This window comes from Carassius auratus, chromosome 31 (assembly GCF_003368295.1).
Source record: "Carassius auratus strain Wakin chromosome 31, ASM336829v1, whole genome shotgun sequence".
NCBI lineage: Eukaryota > Metazoa > Chordata > Actinopteri > Cypriniformes > Cyprinidae > Carassius > Carassius auratus.
The window spans coordinates 6,384,795-6,404,093 of record NC_039273.1 but is presented as its reverse complement, the minus strand read 5'-3'; the positions used below and the strand labels follow the sequence as shown (position 1 = coordinate 6,404,093).

General features: G+C 35.4%; 1 protein-coding gene across 1 annotated transcript in view; it reads right to left on the bottom strand.

The window, feature by feature from the left end:
* The window catches only part of LOC113050333 (contactin-3-like), a 55,273-nt gene that overhangs the window by 21,997 nt on the left and 13,977 nt on the right, over positions 1-19,299 (bottom strand). Inside the window, exons 3-8 of the mRNA XM_026213196.1 lie at positions 18,760-18,904; positions 11,723-11,898; positions 8,404-8,499; positions 4,839-5,042; positions 3,586-3,688; positions 2,325-2,509 (exon numbers count right to left, since the gene is read on the bottom strand). Of these exons, the coding sequence (XP_026068981.1) occupies positions 2,325-2,509; positions 3,586-3,688; positions 4,839-5,042; positions 8,404-8,499; positions 11,723-11,898; positions 18,760-18,904 (909 nt within the window). The remainder of the gene's footprint in view (positions 1-2,324; positions 2,510-3,585; positions 3,689-4,838; positions 5,043-8,403; positions 8,500-11,722; positions 11,899-18,759; positions 18,905-19,299) is intronic.

Here is a 19,299-nt window from a genome sequence, read left to right as displayed (position 1 = left end):
ATTAAATTGATGAAGGATTGATGATGGACAGATTCAAGAACACACATAAATTAAATATAGCATTTTATTCTAAAACCAACCATATACGCCAAGGCTAATGAATCCAAAGGCTTTGATGACAGAAACAATTACTGTAAAGTAAAATTCAACCAATAATGCAAAATTTGTCACTGTTTTCTCACCCTAAAGTTAATTCCCAACCCATTTGACTTTTCGTCTGTGAAAAATAAGACGCTAAGCTGTTCCTGGTTGCTCTTTTTACAACAAAAGTTAAAAACAAACAAACAAACAAACAAAAAACTAAGTATAGCCTACCGTCGAAAGTTTTTGAAATAACTCTCTTTCTCTCTTATTTGAACGAAAAAATAAAATAAAACGGAAATACTGTGAAAAATTATTACAACTTAAAATAACTATGTTTTATTTGATTATATTTTAAATTAATTTATTCCTGTAATGGAAAAGCTTAATTTGAAGACTATATATGAACTGTTTCTTAAAAGCTTCTGAACAGTTCCTTGTTAACAGACTTTTGTAGCAAATCTCAACCCACATTCTCTCAAATTTGTCAAATCTCACAGTTTGACCCCTGAACCCCTTCTGATTATTAATCATTATTATCGGAAAAGGCTGCTATATTAAAACCACATAAGCCACTTTATCAGCTCCAGAGGGCTTGCCATACACCCTTTGCTAGTCTGTAATATACTGAAAGCAAGCATGACGCTTCTATAAAAACAAACAATATATGACCCATTTCACAAGAGCCATGTGAATATGAATCTCACTACTGAAGTAAGACGGCCAGTGAATATGTCAATTATATCACACTACGGGCAGACACTCAATTCCATGCTACAAATCCTTTGACCTCCTTCTGGAAGCTTTATTATCTGTTCGGCTGGCAAACACTCCACTGCCAAGTCTTGAGTTCAATTAACAAATTCATACGATTGCATTTCTACCCACAAATGGTAATTTGAAAGGCTCAGGATAAGACCTACGAATCCTTTAAGACCGACACCAAACCAGTGCTTTTTCAAACTGCTTGTTTTTTGCAGGATGTCAAATAGTGGAATAGAAAATCTACTTTGGCAAGTCAAGCTCCCTTTTTCATTTATCCTACAGAATTGTATTACAGTTTCACAGCACACAGATGCACAAATTGCATTTAGGCAGTCAGTTCAAATACAGAAAGTCTAAAAGGACTGTTGGTTATGTGTTAGATTTTATTGAGGGTACAAAGGGTATACAATTATTAATACAACAACGCCATACATTTCAAATTAAGTTTGACTTTTTATGGAATGCCACTGTGACCTTCTACGATGAGGTCTCACTGCAGAAGGTCACAATCACGTGCATCATGAAATGTCATGTTTCTCAAGGACACAAGTCAAATGAGATACTGGTTGTGACATGTTCTCACTGTGAGTTATGACACAAATGGCATGGTAAGGTTGAGTGCAGTTTTACATGGCATAATGACAGTGGAAAAGTGTCATAATGCAACTTGAGGTAGTTTAGAACTTTACAAGCTGCTAACGAATCATATTAAACTTGCATATTTCTGTTAAAATCTCTCAAAGATAAACATTGTTTTAATTTTTTTTTTCTTTTTGCCTTAAAGTAGCTTTATTAATAATAGTAAAGATGTAAAATAATAATAATAATAATAATAATAATAATAATAATAATAATAATAATAATAATAATAATAATAATAATAATAATAATAATAATAATAATACAATAAATAAACATAAATACATTTTAAATAAAGTTCTAAATAATAATAATAAAAATCTTAACTTGTGTTGTTTAATTAATATTCTTAAATTCATTTAAATTGATATTACTACTGTTGGATCTGCTGCAATCTCAGCTAAAGTGAACTATAAACATTTATCATGTGTTAATTGTTCTTAACAGACAAAACATAATGGTCTTTTTGTATAAATAAAATTTGCATTCTATAAACACCTCCAAATGAATAAATAACTGCAGTAACAACCAATGCCACTATCTACTGATTTATTACTGCAGATTCAATGCAGTGCAGAAATGCCATATGGTAGCATTTTTGTTTTTTTTTCAAATTACTGTAAAGCTTAATGAGACAAAGCTGATCTGTCAACAAAGGCATCTATTTATTTTTTTAACAAAGAACTAATTCTAGAGGTAGAAAAAAGTGCATGGATATATGTTGACAAGGGTGTTTATGATAAACGTTGAAAGGAAAAAAAAACAGTAATTAATAAAATATACATTAAAAATGAATTAAATAATAAGATAGAAATTAAGGGTGAAAAATAACCACTCACCATGGAAAGACAAACGACCCCTTGCTGCATTTTTTCCACGACTGTTTTCCGCTATGCACTCATATGTCCCAGTGTCCTCTTGTTGAAAACTTGGAATCTCCAGAATGGCATTAGAATTTTTCAGTTTGACTTTGTTTGGGAATGAAACATCACTGGTTCTTCTCCAGCTGATCTTGGGAACTGGACTGTGAAGCCAGGACACAGCCACAATTAGAACAAAGAAAGATTCATTTGAAAGACACCTTTATCTAAAGCAAATATACTTTTTTTTTTATCAGTATGTTTATTCCCTAGGAATCAAATCATTACATTGGCATTGCTTTTATTCAACAACATATAATGCATTCCAAGCTACACATTTAATTATTATGCAAAAGGTATAACATTTACATTTATGCATTTGGCAGATACAATGCATTTTTGTATTATTATGTGCAGATTGTGCCTTTACATTTATGCATTGGGCAGACACATTCAATTGAAAGCAAAAAAAAAATAAAAATGATTCCATTCATCATTCATTATAACTACCCGTATGTAAGTTTAGGGTTAGTGCATTTTTTTTTTAATATATATAAAAAAAGATCAAAAACATACAGCTTAGGAGCATAAGAGACTTAGTCATGTTAAACAACCTTACTGATCCCAAACTGTTATGGTAGAAGTGATTTAAACTGCATTTAACTTAAGCATTTTGATCTGTTCATGTTTTCCCTAGGACTCAAATCCATGATACACCATCCTGGCGTTGATAGCATCAAGGTCTACCAGCTACAGCAACATTCTCTGAAGAAGTGAAATTCCATAATGTTTGGCCAAAGAAAATCCATTTCCCTCTCATTTCTTCAAAACTCTACCCTATTAAGAAAATCTGAGTGTGAATGGATCTGATTCACGTTCGGATCTGGGGCGACGCGCTCATTGTATGTTGTGAAAAGCTATCATCTCCCGCTTTTTGAAAACCTGCATTACCCCCTCTCTAAACGACAACCCTTCTGCTCTCCGTTTGAAAAGAAGCTTGCAGCTCTATTTCCACACTATTTAAGGAGTAAATCTTGCGGGTCATTGCCCTCTGCAAAGCGAGCCATTATTGTGAAAAGCTCACTGTAAAAAAGCTTCCATGACAGATTGCAAATCACATTAAGAATGAACCTGAAGTGCTTATTACAAATTTGGTGTATTTTATAAAGCAAGATAAATAACGCTAAGCAAATGTTTGAACTCAGGCAGATAGATGCAAATGTGTGCATGCTGGACTTACTTTCCCAGGGCGAAGCATTCTAGCTTCAGTGTGGATCCTTTAGCAGCTGGAATGGTGTCGGGGAAATGAAGCTCTATTTTGGGCTCGTACTCTCCCATTGCTCCTGCCATGGGCAGACAACACAGCACAGATGCATATGGCTTTGTCATTCATGATTTATGATATACAAGCTTTGTACTCCAAAATACAAGCAAAACAACAACAAATGGCAAAACACAAAGACCTGTCAATGAGCAGGGGAGCTGAGAAGATTGTGCAAAAATTCAGAGACATGTCATTAAAGATTTATGGAAGACACATAATAAAAACCGGATCCATCTCAAATGGAAATGTAGTCTCCCTTGAGGCATTGTCAAGGGTGCAGGTTAATGTTCTTAAAAGAGGCAGTTCAGCTTTCGAGACAGTGGGATAAATACCTCTCTGACATTTATGAATGAACATCACCTTAAAAATGTCACAAGCTTCTTGGACCCAAGTGATTGAGATTGAGACTGTTAAAAACCTGTGAAATCTATTTGAAACACCAAACAAACAAAAACATATGGTGCCATTTTTTTATTTTTTATTTTTTTTTATCAAACATTTTGCCAGGTTTAACAGATTGATCTTACATTTGCAGTTAAAAATCACATTTCATTAACTAAAAAAGGTTAAACATAATGGTAAATGCTAAACTATGTTTTTAACCTTTATAATATACACACAAAGAATTCTTGGAATGCAAATTCACATTTTCTGTTCTGGGAATGTGAGTTCACAAGATGATTTGTTCTTTTCTCTTCCAAAAATAGTAAATTGAACAGTATGTTACTGTAAAATTACACAAAATATCCCATTAGGTCATTAGTTTTCCACTGTATAGAAGCCTGTTCATACCAAGAATGAATGATTACTATAAAGATAACTATAACGAGAACTATATTAGCATCCACACCAATGCACAATAACATTGTTTATTGGGCACATGCTGCAGCTTTGTCATCTGCCAGGCTAAATGTTCTAAAAAAAATAATAATAATGTCAATATTTTTCTGAATGATTCCAACTATATGGTTCCTCTGTGCTTTTCCTGTTATAGTTGTTGTAGTTCATTGTATTAAAGATATATATATAAAATCATCCTTGGTGTAAATGGGCTTTAAAAAGAACATATAGCTTTTATCATAGCATTTTTATAATATTTTACCATTTTTACAGTGTATACTCCTATATTGCACCTAAACTATACAGTATTTGACAGACACCTGTCTTACCGTCGTTTCTCAGCACTAAAGGTGTTGGCGAACTGAACACCCTCTCCTTGGTAATAGTGTTATTAACCACACAGGTGTAATTCCCAACATCGGACGGTTCCACTTTAGCTATATAGAGATTCCCTGTCTCTTGGGATACAAAGCGCCGGCTATCTTGCTGGACGAAGTGAGGGTACTCGTTGAAGACCCAGGTGAATGTGAGCTCTAGAAAGATGTCAGAAACAGAGCGTTAGATCCTGACACAGACATTTATAGTTTCAGAAAGGTGACTATAATGTCAGCTCAAAAGCGCATACAAAGTATCTTTGTTACACCACTCGCTTTGCCTCAGGCTGACCTCCTTAGGGCAGGTAAGGCTCAGTAAACAGAGCAACTCTTCCTTTGTGAGGCGGCAGGAAAGGGAGCGAAACAAACTAGATTAAAGCGCCTCACTGGCACTCTTATGACACATGCCCTGTCCGGCTTCACCATGACTGGGGACGAAGGCTTCTCTGTTGGTGTCATTCATGCATGGCTGGCTATTACTGTAAAGGGCTGAACCAGAGAAGACCGAAGGCCCTGCCACAGTGCATTAGCATGTCATCTACAGGAGACTGAGAGGGGGAAGGGAATGGGAAAGAGTGGCTCGTGTACATGATGCAACTGTTGGAATGGTGTATGGGATGGCTGCCACTCAAAAAGCGTCCCCCGAGACTGCGCCACCCATCCTAAGAAGGGGAAACACGCTGACAGGCTGGCTTTCGTGAAGTTGAAAGCAATTCTTTATGATCAGGTTGGCCCGGGAATCCCTGCTTCAGAGTTCCGTTAGCTTAATAAGAAGCGATAGTGCTGAAGGTAGAGGATTTGAAAAGAAAGAAACTGCAATGATTACTGAAACATGCTGTTCAGAACTGCAATGGGGATCTGCGTTTTTTTTTTTTTTAAGGGGGTCTGATGTTAGAGGCCTACACTGAGAAAAACAGGGCAATCATGGGTTATATGACATGACATGTCAGAGCTATCTATGCAATATTCTGGCATTTTAATGAAGTGAGGCATAATGCTGATAGAAATGCTGAAAAAATTGCCAACAGCTTGAAAATAATGACAGACTAGGTCAAATTCAAGAGATACTTTTTTTGAATGTACTAGTTGTGCCATCATTCAGTCTTTTCATTCAAAATATTTATGTCTACAACATGTAATTCATAGAATTCACCCACAGAAAAAGCAACAAATTGAAAAGGTACTTTGAAAATGTATTTTTTTTAAAGCATCAAAATTACATTCATTTAATCATCTGAAATGATTCAGTAATCAATGTTGAAGAAGAAGTTTGTGCTATTTAAACTTTTTGTGGATACTGTGATACTTTTTCCAGGTTTATTTAAAAAAGTTCTTTAAAAACAGCATTTGCTTTGTAACATTATTGTCATTTCTGTAATTTTTTAATAAATTTTATGATCCTTTGCTGAATAAAAAAAATACGATAATAAATCTTACTTACCCCAAACATTTTAACTGTAATGTATAGTGGATTTTAGCAGATTTGGAGCAGAGAATCAATTTGATCGCATACTATTTTTCAATAGAGAACATAGCGTTACCCTTAAAAAAAAAAAAAAAAAAAAAAGGTAATATTACTAGTGTAGAACAATATAGCTTTGTCTACTATGATAAAACAGTAATTTGGTAATAATAACCAATTAGTTTTTTGAGTTCAGCAATCTCAATAGATAGCTTGATCATGGGTACTATATATATATATATATATATATATATATATATATATATATATATATATATATATATATATATATATATATATATATATATATATATATATATATATAAATATATATATATATATATATATATATATATATATATATATATATAGCAGGAAACTGCAAATGTGGAGCAAAGAAAACTTGCTTCTAAAACATTTCATCACATGCTTCTTTGCCAAAATGAACATTCAGCATTGCTCTGGGGGAAAAAAATAGTTGAGATGTTCTAAATATTACTAGTGTAAAACAATACAGCTTCTTCCACAATGATAAAACAGGTTGGTAATAATAACCCATTTGTCTTTTGAGTTCAATGCAGCCTAAATCTAAATAGATAAAGAGCTACTACTGTATATTGTAATATTTAAACTTATGCACAGCAAAAAGTTTTATAATAGAATCAGATGGAAATTTGCAAAGCTTAGCATTATTGTTTGGATTTTGCAGTGATAAACAATTGATTACCTACTCCGCACAGAAAAAGCATGTCTAAAAAAAAAAAAAAAAACTCATCTAATAGGGTTGAGAATTCAATTTCAAGTCTTTATTTCTATTTGCCTCCAGATTCCGGTCTGACTGAAAAGAAAGTGATGCAAATGAGAAAACAAATTGAAGCCAACGAATCAATGGTAGGATCTGTGATCCATAGTAAATGAGTTTCTTTAGAAGGTCTAATGCTGAACAGCATGCTTACTCTGAGTAAAATGACCATCAGTGCTTCAGAACTTGTCTCTTTACCACAAAGTGTGCTGATTACATTTCTGCCTTTTCCAGCACCTTTGAATGATTTACTGTATCTCTGGCTTTTTAGGCATAGTTAGCCAATGTTTTCAATCATTTGTGACATTAAAGCCAAACATAAGAATATTCCCGCATGAAACTCTCCTCTTCTGGGTTCTCTAATAAAACAAATGCTTAATTAAAGATTTATATCAGCAAACTATGATTGCCCAGCCTATGAAACCAATTTACATCTTCTAAATTCTGACATCTCATTTGTCGCAGTAATAGTCATGGCCTCTAATTGATATTGATGTATCTCACTCCCTGCTTCTTGTTTGCACTTGGGGTCTAATGGCTTCTGTCCAATTACAGCTGGTTGAGTTACAACCTCAGTCTTGTGTAAGAATAGGTGCTATATGCCTAAGAGAAACACAACGGACATGCATACATGCATTTCCACCACTTTTGGTTCCAGATGGTGAAACATCATTGGAGTGTGAATTTCTACTGACCTTTATCAAACTTCTCAAAACAGCTTGTATCAATGGAGGTAACAAGGAACAATGTTGTTGTTTCACAAACATCTCATCTAAAAAAGCCATACGTTTCATATAATTTTCCAGGAATGACGAAACAAGAAAAAATGGTTTCATGTCATTCAGTGGGATGAAAGTAAGCAATTTAAGGATTTAAGAACAAGTACATACACTATGTGTGCAGGCAGCACTTCACAGATTCTGACTGCTTTAATTCATGTCGAGAGTGAATTGCTGTTTGAAACCCATTTTACTTCCATAATTTGACATTGTGAAGCACGATAATAAACAAGAAAAAATCTACGGAAGGACTTTTAAAACTAAATATTAAATAAACATTTGAAAATATTACTAAACAAATATAATGGTTTATAAAGAATACTAAAATAACACTGCTGCTGCATAACTGATGTCAAATGAAAAGCAATCCCATTGAAGAGGAAGAGCATTTTAAATATTAAGACAAATGTTTCGTTTGTCTAACAATGAATCATTCACAGTATAAGACACATTTAAATGGCAGATATACAGACTCACCTCCATAATGCAAAGGTGTGCCACATAACAAAACAACCCCTTGGCCTTCCCTCACATTCACAGCACTTCTTGTCTGCGTTTTGCCATTTTCCAGATCTGTAACAGATTAAACATGGAATGAAATACATTTGCATGCATAATGAAAACAGGATCTCATAGTATAGCAAAACAAATGGAGAAGCAACATCGACTGCAATCGTTTAGTAGAGATCAGTATTTAAGAAAAGAAAAAAAGAAGGAAACAGAATCAGTGATTGAGAATAATCCAAAGCATACAGTGGGTGTCTAACAATGCAGTCTAGTAAAACACTCTGAGGGGGTATGAAAAAAGGGATGCTAACATCACATACACCTACCAGCAGTAAGCCGTATCATTACCAGAGATATCTTAATCTCACCCACTGTGTCAGTAGCTTCCCTGTCAATACATGTTCACACGATTCGTCCTCACAAATGAACAGGAGGAGAGGAAGTTGGCACCCGGCTCATATACCTGGCACGATAAAAACCTTCTCATTGTTTCGTGACAGAGAAGGCCTTCTGTAACCATACCCTGCTGTGCCAATTTCCAACCAATTTCACACCCTTAAGCAAACAAGCCAAGAGCCAGGCTCCCCAACACAAACAATATAGAGTCAATGTGCCCAATAAGACAAATTACAGAGTAAGGAAAAAACAGAAAAACAAAAGAAGCAGAAGAAAACATCAGGGTTGGGGGGAGGTGGTGGAAAACAGTGGGAAAGTTTAATGAGAGATTCCCCGCTGACCGAAAAGAAGTCCCACACCGCAGAGTCATACTGAGCTGTGATGAAAGTGGAAAGAGCTGGACTCAGTCAGCTCATAGTAAAAGGATGAATGGATTAAGAGCCGGAGCGGCAGAGTCACGGAAGCTGATTAATGGTCTCTTGTGTTAAAATCTACCAGGCTGGACTCATGTGATGGGTGTAGGCTGTGCAGTAAGCCAAACATCTTCACTGGGAATGTTGTTGTTCCATAAATGGAAAACATTAATATCTGGATAAGACATAATGTTTATTTAATGTTTTATTTTGTATTTAAGTTAATAAAAAGTACAAATGTACAAATTAAACGTTGGATGAAAACAAAAAAAACAACTATGAAACTACAAAAACTAAAATAAAATGCCAGTACGCCATATTAAGTTAATTGCCTGCGAGCTTCTCCTCCTGTCTGTACGGTAATTTCTCTTCTGTGCGACAGAGGGTCGAGTGGTTATGACACAATCGTTAGCCTATTTTTACAAAAACTGTTTCTACGCAGCCATAATGTAACATAGAAGGTAATGGAGCACTTTATACATTTTCGTGTATCTTTAGAAATAAATAATGGACAAATGGAGTCTTTAAACGCCTCAGATATACAGTTATTCGCTGTCAAAGTGATGCCAAAATGAATGGGAGGTCAATGGGATGCTAACGCAAGTGAAGTTCTGCTACAAGATGGCAGCACGTGGCCGACTTCAACTTCCGGTCGACTTCCTTGCCGCCTGGATGCACATCCAGGGCATGAAGCTCCCGTTCCACCACATCCCAAAGATGCTCTATTGGGTTGAGATCTAGTGACTGTGGGGTCCATTTTAGTACAGTGAACTCATTGTCATGTTAAAATGCATTGAAGCAACTGCCATGTGATTGGTTGATTAGATAATTGAATTAATGAGAAATTGAACAGGTGTTCCTAATAATCCTTTAGGTGAGTGTATGTGTGTGTGTGTGTGTGTGTGTGTGATCAGAAAACTAACAAAGGCAAACTATAATAACCATGTAGTTGCTAAACATGTGTTGATATACAAAAAAAATCAAATTAAACATGATCCCCCTTTACAATTTTATTTTTATATAGGGTCTACTGGTTACAGATCTGAATTGGCTTTGAATTCTAGGGAGCTTGTGTGTGCCACGGTTTGTCAGGTCACAAATCTGCACTGTTGCTATTGCACTCCTGAGAAAGGTACTCATTCCAAACTAAACCCAGGAAAGGATTACCCCACAGCCAATAGAAAGCTACCTTGCAATAAATCTCCCAATGACAAATTTTACAGTTAAGCATGTATTTCAAACTGGCTTGTAAACGCATGATGCAGTTTTCAACAGCTGTCTGAAAGATAAGAAATGCCACAATGACATATTATCAAAGCCAGCGGCATTATCATCCTATTAAAATCATAATTCCCCTTTGACTAACCAATGATCAATACAGGAAATAAATGTCAAACTAGTCCTGTTAACCAGTCCCATGAAGTGAGAGTCATTATCCCACCCATAAAGATGGGAATCTCTCTCCTAAAGGGGTGTGGGATGCTCTGAGGATTCCTATGGTTGGATCAATAGTTAGATGGCATGAGAGGGAAGAGTCTTCACTGTCAGTCAAAAAGAGTCCATGGCCAGGCATGTTCTCATCTCAAACAATCCTTCTACCAACTCATTTGAGCTTCTGATTTCTTTGAGCATGTAAGGGTCCAGGTGGCTACGACTATTCTCTTACTTGGCAGTTTACTTTGTGAAGCAGACAGCACAGATATTAATATAGCGAGTTAAAACACAGCATACAAAGATGCTGTTGAAGCTGGTGACTAATGAGAATGAGTGATGGTGTTTGAAGTCGATGAAATGGTGCTTCACCCAATGAAATTGTCACATTTGACAGCTCATTTGATTGCTCTTTCTTCAGCAATGCCATGTGAATACCAAACACCAAAGCTGATGCTTTTACAATATCACTTATATACAGTCAAACCTTCCGGAGTTTGCCACTGTTTGGACAAATGACACCCCAAACTCAATAGTAATGTTTGAACTAATGCTTCTATGTTGGATTTAAATATTTACTTATCACTAAGGCTGCATAGATTTGATCAAAATACAGTAAAAAAAAATAATATTATGAAATATTCTTACAATTTAGGTTGAATTGCTTCTTGTCTTCCTAGTTGGTAATTCAATTTGGATCAAATTAATACTTGTAAAATGTAAGTGTAATTTAAAATAATTTGTATATATTTTATAATTCGATTTTTCATTAGATGTATATCTGAATTTTTAGCAGCCATTAATTCTGTCTTCGTCACATGGTCACTGAAATCATTCGCTGATTTGGTGTTCAAGAAACATTTTTTATTACTATAAATATTTACAGTTATAGTATATTTATTATTAATCATAATTTAGTTAATCTCTTATATAAGTGGATTTGGGATAAATAATATAATATGCATTGACAAATTGACTGAATACCCTAATTTTAACAACGAAAAATGGCACACAGCATTTTTAAAAAATACTACTTTCACATAACTTACATGCAAACTGTAGTGTGGCTCTCTGGCTGAGAATGGTTCCTCGGGTGTTGGAGGCAGTGCATTGGTAGACACCGCTGTCTTGGTCCCGATCCAGGCCAGTAATGATCAGGTTACCCCCAGACAGGCGACGCCTCTCGTCACCATGAAGATCAATGAGCGTTCCGTTTAGAGACCATCTGGAGAGACGCAAACACAATCAGGACTGTGGTCTCCAGAGAAGCTAACTCACCAATATTCATCAAATGCATCGATCTGATGAAGCTTGCTTCATTATGCAGCCAGATTCAGCATCAAACAAAGCTCATTGCTGCCACTTGTTTTCCTTCTTTGCTCTCTGCAGACTAATAACTGATGAAAGCAAGCAAACAGTGCTTAAAAATAAGAAATATCTAATTATTTATTGACCTTGAAGATATGCAACTTTAAGTCATGAGTAGGTTGGTTTTAGTTTCCAGTGATAAAATTGCTATGAAAAACGATAAAAGATTCATTATTTTTCAGTGTGCTTTCAATGATTTAGCTACACTTACATGTGGGATATAATATAAATCTACATGGAGTGTGAAGCAATAGAGCAAATTAAACAGCAACTTGGACTGCTTGACAAAAATAATGTGATATCTCGAGACTTATTTGGAATGTATCTGGTGGTTGCTAAAGAGTTTTTTTTTTTTTTTTACAATTTTATTTTACAAACAAAAGTTTTGAACTTAATATTAAACCATTGTGGCATCTGCAAACCAAACACTGCAAGAACTTTTCTTAGAATCTTGTTCTTTAGCATTTTTGTGGCTACTTTTCCACCAATGTATGTGTTTGTGTTTTGCCTCGAGTTTAAGAATAACCACATGTGAGGTTCATCATATTAACTATGGGCATGTTCCAACAATGTTCAACAACTAGAAAGCATCCAAATACTATTTCTGTATTTTGAAGGGTGATTTTTAAAAAATAATAATTTTCCTTTCTTTAAAATCAATGCCAACAGGTTTAATATATTGTTACATAATGCAATAACATTCCTCCTAATTTGCAGGTTTATTATTCTTTATTATTCATACCATTACACAGTAGGAAAATGATATTATACAGTAAAAGTGGAATGTTTCCCATCATAAAACCAGTTTAAAACATAACTGAAATCATAAAATGTATACCTAACTTCTGTAACAGGGAAAAATGTATAATTTCCGACCTTTCTGAATCATTAGATATCTTAGCACTCTACTATTCAGAACTGACCTTAAAAACCACCCATAGCCATGCTGAATCAGGCATTTGAGAGTGAAAACTTGGCAGAAAACCTTTGAAATGATGGAAACAATGGGGAAATGAAGGTGTTGGCAGGATCTACATTATTCCACAACGGTGTGAAAAACTAATGAGTGGGGTGGACAATGCAGTTTTAAAAGGCAACTAGAGACCCTAGTATCTCCCAAATCTGACAGACAACAAAGTGTAGATTTACTGCAGCTCTCCGAAGCCCATTTCTGCTGCATTATTTATTGAGCAGTAGCAGTCAAGTTAATCTAACTCCTTTAGTCATCATTTGTGAGTCTAATATCATAGCCACTGTATTTGATATCATTAACTGTGACATTCAGCCTACAGGCTTACGCAGTTGATTACTGTGAGGATGTTTGTTGTAAATACAGACAATATTTGTGTTCTCACCGAGTAGTCAAGTATTATAGCATCAAACTAATCTAGTTTTCTGATACACTTTCAATAGCGTGATGAATCAACAAAGCTCCTGCATCCCACATAAAGTGGCCCCCTCGTTGTGTAAAATGAATGAAATAACCAGAATGTTATCCTGAAAGGATCTAACATCATCTTTGTTGGTACATATACCCCTTCACTAAATAATGGTGTCATCTACTTCGTAGTGTAGACTAGCGGTTCTCCAATAACTTTGATTTAACCAGAACATCCACGGACCGCCTAACACAACAACAGTTCTTCAGATTATTAGGAAAACTGCATATCTGTGATTTTATTTGGTCACTATAATGCCATATTTCAGTTATAATCAATATTTCTGTAAGTAAAATGAATCATAATGCTGTAAGACATGTCATTTGTTGCTTCAGCTGCCAATGCAGATACATGGAGGAACTCTACAAGAGTAGCATCTGAAAAACAATTTTTTTTTTTTTTTTTTAGACTAGAAAATGAAATATATATCAGAACTGACATAAGCTGAAGCGAGCTGCTTCTGATGGATCAATAGCCTCAGAATAATATGGAAATAGGAAATATTGATTTCTACCATATGTGCTGAGATGCTGTATGAGTATTCAGGGGGAAAATTATTTCATGCTAATTAAAATATGATGCCCACGATCACCCTCTCTTCCACCTTCTCTTTATGTTAAGTGAATGTCATATATATATAATAAGGGGAAAAATATTTAGTGCAACTTTACTTTGAAACTAAATAAATTTAATGTAGCACAAGTAGCAACGGATCATGTTTTCTGCATGGTAATGTGTAACCGAGTGAAATGGTTTGTCATAAAAAGAAAAATATATATGGCAGGGACTTGGTTAAGTCCATTAGCTATGGACTGGATTGGTGGTAGAACTGAATTTGTAAGAAAGGGATGGAGTATATGCAGACAAAATAACTGGACAAGTCCAGTACTGTACATGACCAGAGAGAAGTCTGTTGTTTCACCGGCAGACTGTGTTATGACATTTTGATTACTAATTACAAGGCCATTTTTATGTGCATATGTATGGATGAATCATTCACCATAAGATCAATAACATGCATTTATTACAGCTTGATTCTGGGACAGTACTCTCAAAAGTTCCCTTATACCAATACAGATGACACATTGTACCATTAAACTGTACGAAACCAGCGACAAGCACATGGTGTCTAAAAATTCAAAAGACCCTGACATCATAGACTCTAAATCTAAAATATATATTTTTATTGATTTCCCATGATAAGATGCTCTTTTTGTATTCAGTCCTTTTTGAAATCATATTACAGGACTGCAATGATCACAATCACTGTGGTAGGTTAAGGTAACAGAATATATGTATCCTGATGGTAATTGGTCCATGAATGATCGCTTTAAATGCTAGACAACAAAGTACAAACAATCCAGTCTCCAAGGAGCCCCTTAACAAGAGTCAAAAAGGCTTAGTAGTGACAGTGAGCCGAAGTATTTTCAGATAATGAGCAGAGGGCCTATAGGGCCTCCAATACTGTTCTTTCCTCGACCAAAAGTTCTCTAAGAAGTTTAATGGACAATTATGCTGCCTTCGCACACCGAACTGTCCAAGCAGCCATCAGTATCATGATCCTAACACTATTATTACTGTCACGATTAAACATCGTCATAATCATCATTCTAAAGTATATGTTACTTCAGACTAAATTAACAAGCTGCCCAGAGACGAGACAAAGCCTACACCTGCTCATTAGAAAAATATCATAAAAGTGCACATGGAAAGTGCAAAACAAAAAAAAAAAAAAGAAAAGAAATGGTGACGTACAAAACAGTCAGCTCCAATTATCTTTCCAAAAGAATGCTCCGCAATACAACTGAGAAAGCAACCTGCATTCAACAAAGATCACGCTGGAGCCGAGGTAATGAGGGCCGACACAAGAGCACCTCTGACTTTCTCTGTCTAATCTCTGCATTTTAACCAGCTCTCATTCACATTCTCGTCTCTGATGATTGCCTGCTCCATGGACCAAGGTTCAAATCCTTACAATCCTGAAAGTATTCTAGGCAGGTTGAAAATTCCGTAAGGTTAAATATAGGCTGGGAAACAGATTCTGAGCTCTATCAAAGGATCTAAAACAGCATCGCAGGGAGACCTAAAGTGACTGAGTAAAACTGAATTTCTTTTGCACTAACAATGCATAGGTTATGGGTTTGACTCCCCGGGAAAGCATAAACTGTTAAAAATACATAGCCTGTATGCAAGTTGTTAAAACGAATGAAAAAGAAGTTAACTTGCAACACCTTGTTGCACCTTCACAATGAGGCAAACAGTCCCTTTCCAAAACCTTCACTCTTTCATCTTTGGTGGAATGAGCTGCAAACCTCCAATCTAACTGCTGAGACTTACTTTTTTTTTTACCTACTTTACAAGAACACACCTTTTCAGCAAGCACTTATCCACTCCAAACCATTAAACCAATGCAATTGCACAGTCACGCACAGTTTTCTTCTTCTCTAGCTAGCTTCCTAATCTAATTGTCAATTAAACCTGCCATTGTACTCGAGGAATTGCTTTTGTTCCTTTTTGTAAGGCATTTTGGATAAAAGCGTCTGTTAAATGCATAAGTGTTTAATGTAAATTCTTGCTCTATGAGTGTTTGCCGGCCACAAGAACCCACAACGGATTGTGGGTAGAATTCATGGCTGTCCTTTGTCCTCAAATTCCCCTACATTTTAACTCATCCCTTCTTGTAGAGCGACACTACCACATTAATCGCTGGACCAAAAAGAACAAACCACAGAATACTAGAGATATCCTATGGTCAGAGTTGTTACTGCACTGTTTTTTTTTTTTTTTTCTGCATAATGTTGGCACACTGAAAATCTTTCGCTCTGTGCTTTTATATGTTAAGCATCAAATGTTCTTCAAAGCGCAGATCATAAGTGGGGTGATTGAAGCACATCAGCATGTTCTGTACAATTGCTTATGTGAGATGTTGGGCAATGCAACACCGACCGATAAACCTGTGTGACACATTTGAACTCTGAGAATTTTCTACTTTAAAAACAGGGGAAGGTGGGGAAGTCAAACAACTCTGCTGAACACCTCAGACAGATAGACAACCTCAGCAGACAGCGCTGACAAAACAAGTGGAGAAACACCAACAGCAATTAAAGCTTTTCAAATGACACATCAACACCCTTACAACAGTTTATCATGGTCTAAATTTTGTAACAGTAGTTGTGCTATGTTCACACAAATCTCTGTTAGAGGGGAGGAGGAAGACTACGTAATTTTTTTTATGACAACTGTAATTATCAGATTTTTTTTTTTGGGGGGGGGGGGGGGGTCTTTTGTAGCATTCAGATATTTCAAGAAATAAATTATTATGAGCATGAAGACTGAAAAACAAATATTTTATTAGATGCAAAGTAATTTGTGGTCTAGTTAAGGATACAGACAGAAAATGTTACCTGTTTACAAACATTTCTATTTCAAATGAAAGTTGTTCTTTCTTTTCATCAAAATAATCCTGAAAAAAAAGTATACTGAGCACCAAATCAGCATATTAAATTGTTTTTTTGAAGGACTTAAGACTAGAGTAATGGCTGCTGAAAATTCAACTTTGCCAATACAGGAATAGGCTAAATTTTAATATATTTTAAAATTGATATTTTACATTGTAATAACAGTTCAAATATTACTATTTTTGATCAAATAAATGCAGCACTGGTGAGCTTTCAAAACTACAAAAAAAAAAAAAAAAAACATACTAAACTTTTACATGGTAATGTATATAAATTTGATGTTTTTATATGATATAAACTGTGTATTTTCCTATATATATTCAAGCAAAATACATGTATTAATTTTTTATAATCTAATAAATGTAATAAAATATAGACACTCCATAAATATTTTTTTGAAAGAAAAGCAGAAGTCAGCCAAGTGCTCTTCTCTGACTCAGCTCTGAGTTACTTTTCCTTGGAATCTGAAACCAAGATGCAAAATAGCCTGGCACGTTGTGTTCTTAAAGTTCACATTGGCCCCTGCAGACGTTGAAATACCACCAGACTTTGCTGGAACACTGACAGTTTCTCTTGACAAAAGAAAGTAACTGGATGTTCTTTGGAGACTCTTCCTCCTCTTGCTGATTTGCAGCAGAATTGGCCATCTTTCAGTCAACATTAGCTGGCTCAACTGTTAACTGCTAACATGCTCAAAATGACTGCTGGGATGGACCGAACCTTTCGGATGTCTCTAGACCAGATTGGATCTTATAAGACCAGCCTTGAAGAATTTACTGTCAGTGACAACCTAGCAAATGTCAAGAAATTATCTTTAGAGTGACACTGATTTTATCAGTGTCTGGATGTATTGTTGTAAAGTTCATTGAATGATTGGTATAGGTTTTATCAAAAGAAAAGGTAGTGTCACAACTTCAGCTTTCACTGTGCTCTTCTTCTTCCTGTATATTGATACTCTCGTAATGTTTGGTTAAATCTGTGTTTTCCACAAATATTCACTAAAGGGAAATGTAAGCGTTTAAATCAAATGTCACTCACAAGGTTATTACCCCTCTTCCTTGTGCTTGCCTGAGCATTTACATGATGCTGACCCAAGCTACGAAACACAATATTCAACAGAGCTGGAGCATGCTGCTATTTTCAGAGCAGACGCCACACCAGGGAATATGCGGGACAGTCTCTTGGAATCTCTAGCACAAATTAGCCATTTAAACCCCTCCCAATTTCAAAGCCAATTTTTCATCCTTACAGTAGCATGCATTACCCTCTCAGAAAGATACATTTCGGCATGCTAATTCCTGCAGAGAAATGTACAGTGTAACAAAAAAAAAAAAAAAAAGACTGAATTTAACGGTAAAACACTATAAAAATGCTACAGTAAAAACCTGTTAAATGATTTATGCTAAATTCCCCTACTATATAGAGTGAAAACAGTATTGAACTTTACATGTAATTTTATAGTACACACCAAAGATGTAATGAATCTTAATCATATCTCCATAAGTATATTAAACTACTGTTTTTTTTTTTTTTTTAATCTTTAGTAAAGTAGTTGATGCACATTTAAACTGAAAATGGCAGCATGATGCCAATGGGATAGACTGTTAGAAATACAGTAGTTTACTGGATATATCCAATGGCAAACACAAAGTACAAATAAATTGCCTCTCACCTGGAAAATCAATGGCAATCAATGCCATTACTTTTCAAGTTGATCCTTATGGGAATAAGCTACCAATTTGCCAAAACCAACCACTTAAATGGTTTGTAATAGCAATGAAAGGATCCATAAATTGCTAGCACAGAATATCAGACTCATACCTATACTGAGGGGAAGAGACTCCTGATGCCTCACAGGTTAATACAGCCTCCTGCTCAGCAGAATGGATGGGCAGTATCAGATCTTCTGGTTCCTTTTGCCAGCTTGGACCAAGAAACTTTGGATCTTCTGCTTGTGCTGATGAGACTGAGACAGAGAAAATCCATTTGTATTACATTTATTAATAATACAGTTCAATCATGACAACTCTCTGAGTTAATTATTTTAACCAGCATTTACTGACATGAGGAATGTAATGTGCATAAGCTTCATTTTTGCATACGAGATATGCTATGCTGCTGTTGCTGAGCAAACACAATGGGCCCCATTTTAACGATCTAAATGCAAAGTGTAAAGCGCACGGCACAGGTGCACTCAGGGCATGTCCAAATCCACTTTTGCTAATTTAATGATGGAAAATCAGTTGGTGCGTCCGAGCACATGGTTTAAACAGGTTTTCATTCTCTTAATAAGTTAATGGGTGTTTTTGGGGTATAACGTGCAATAAACGAAAAAAATATAGATAGCGAGCAGCCTAATTC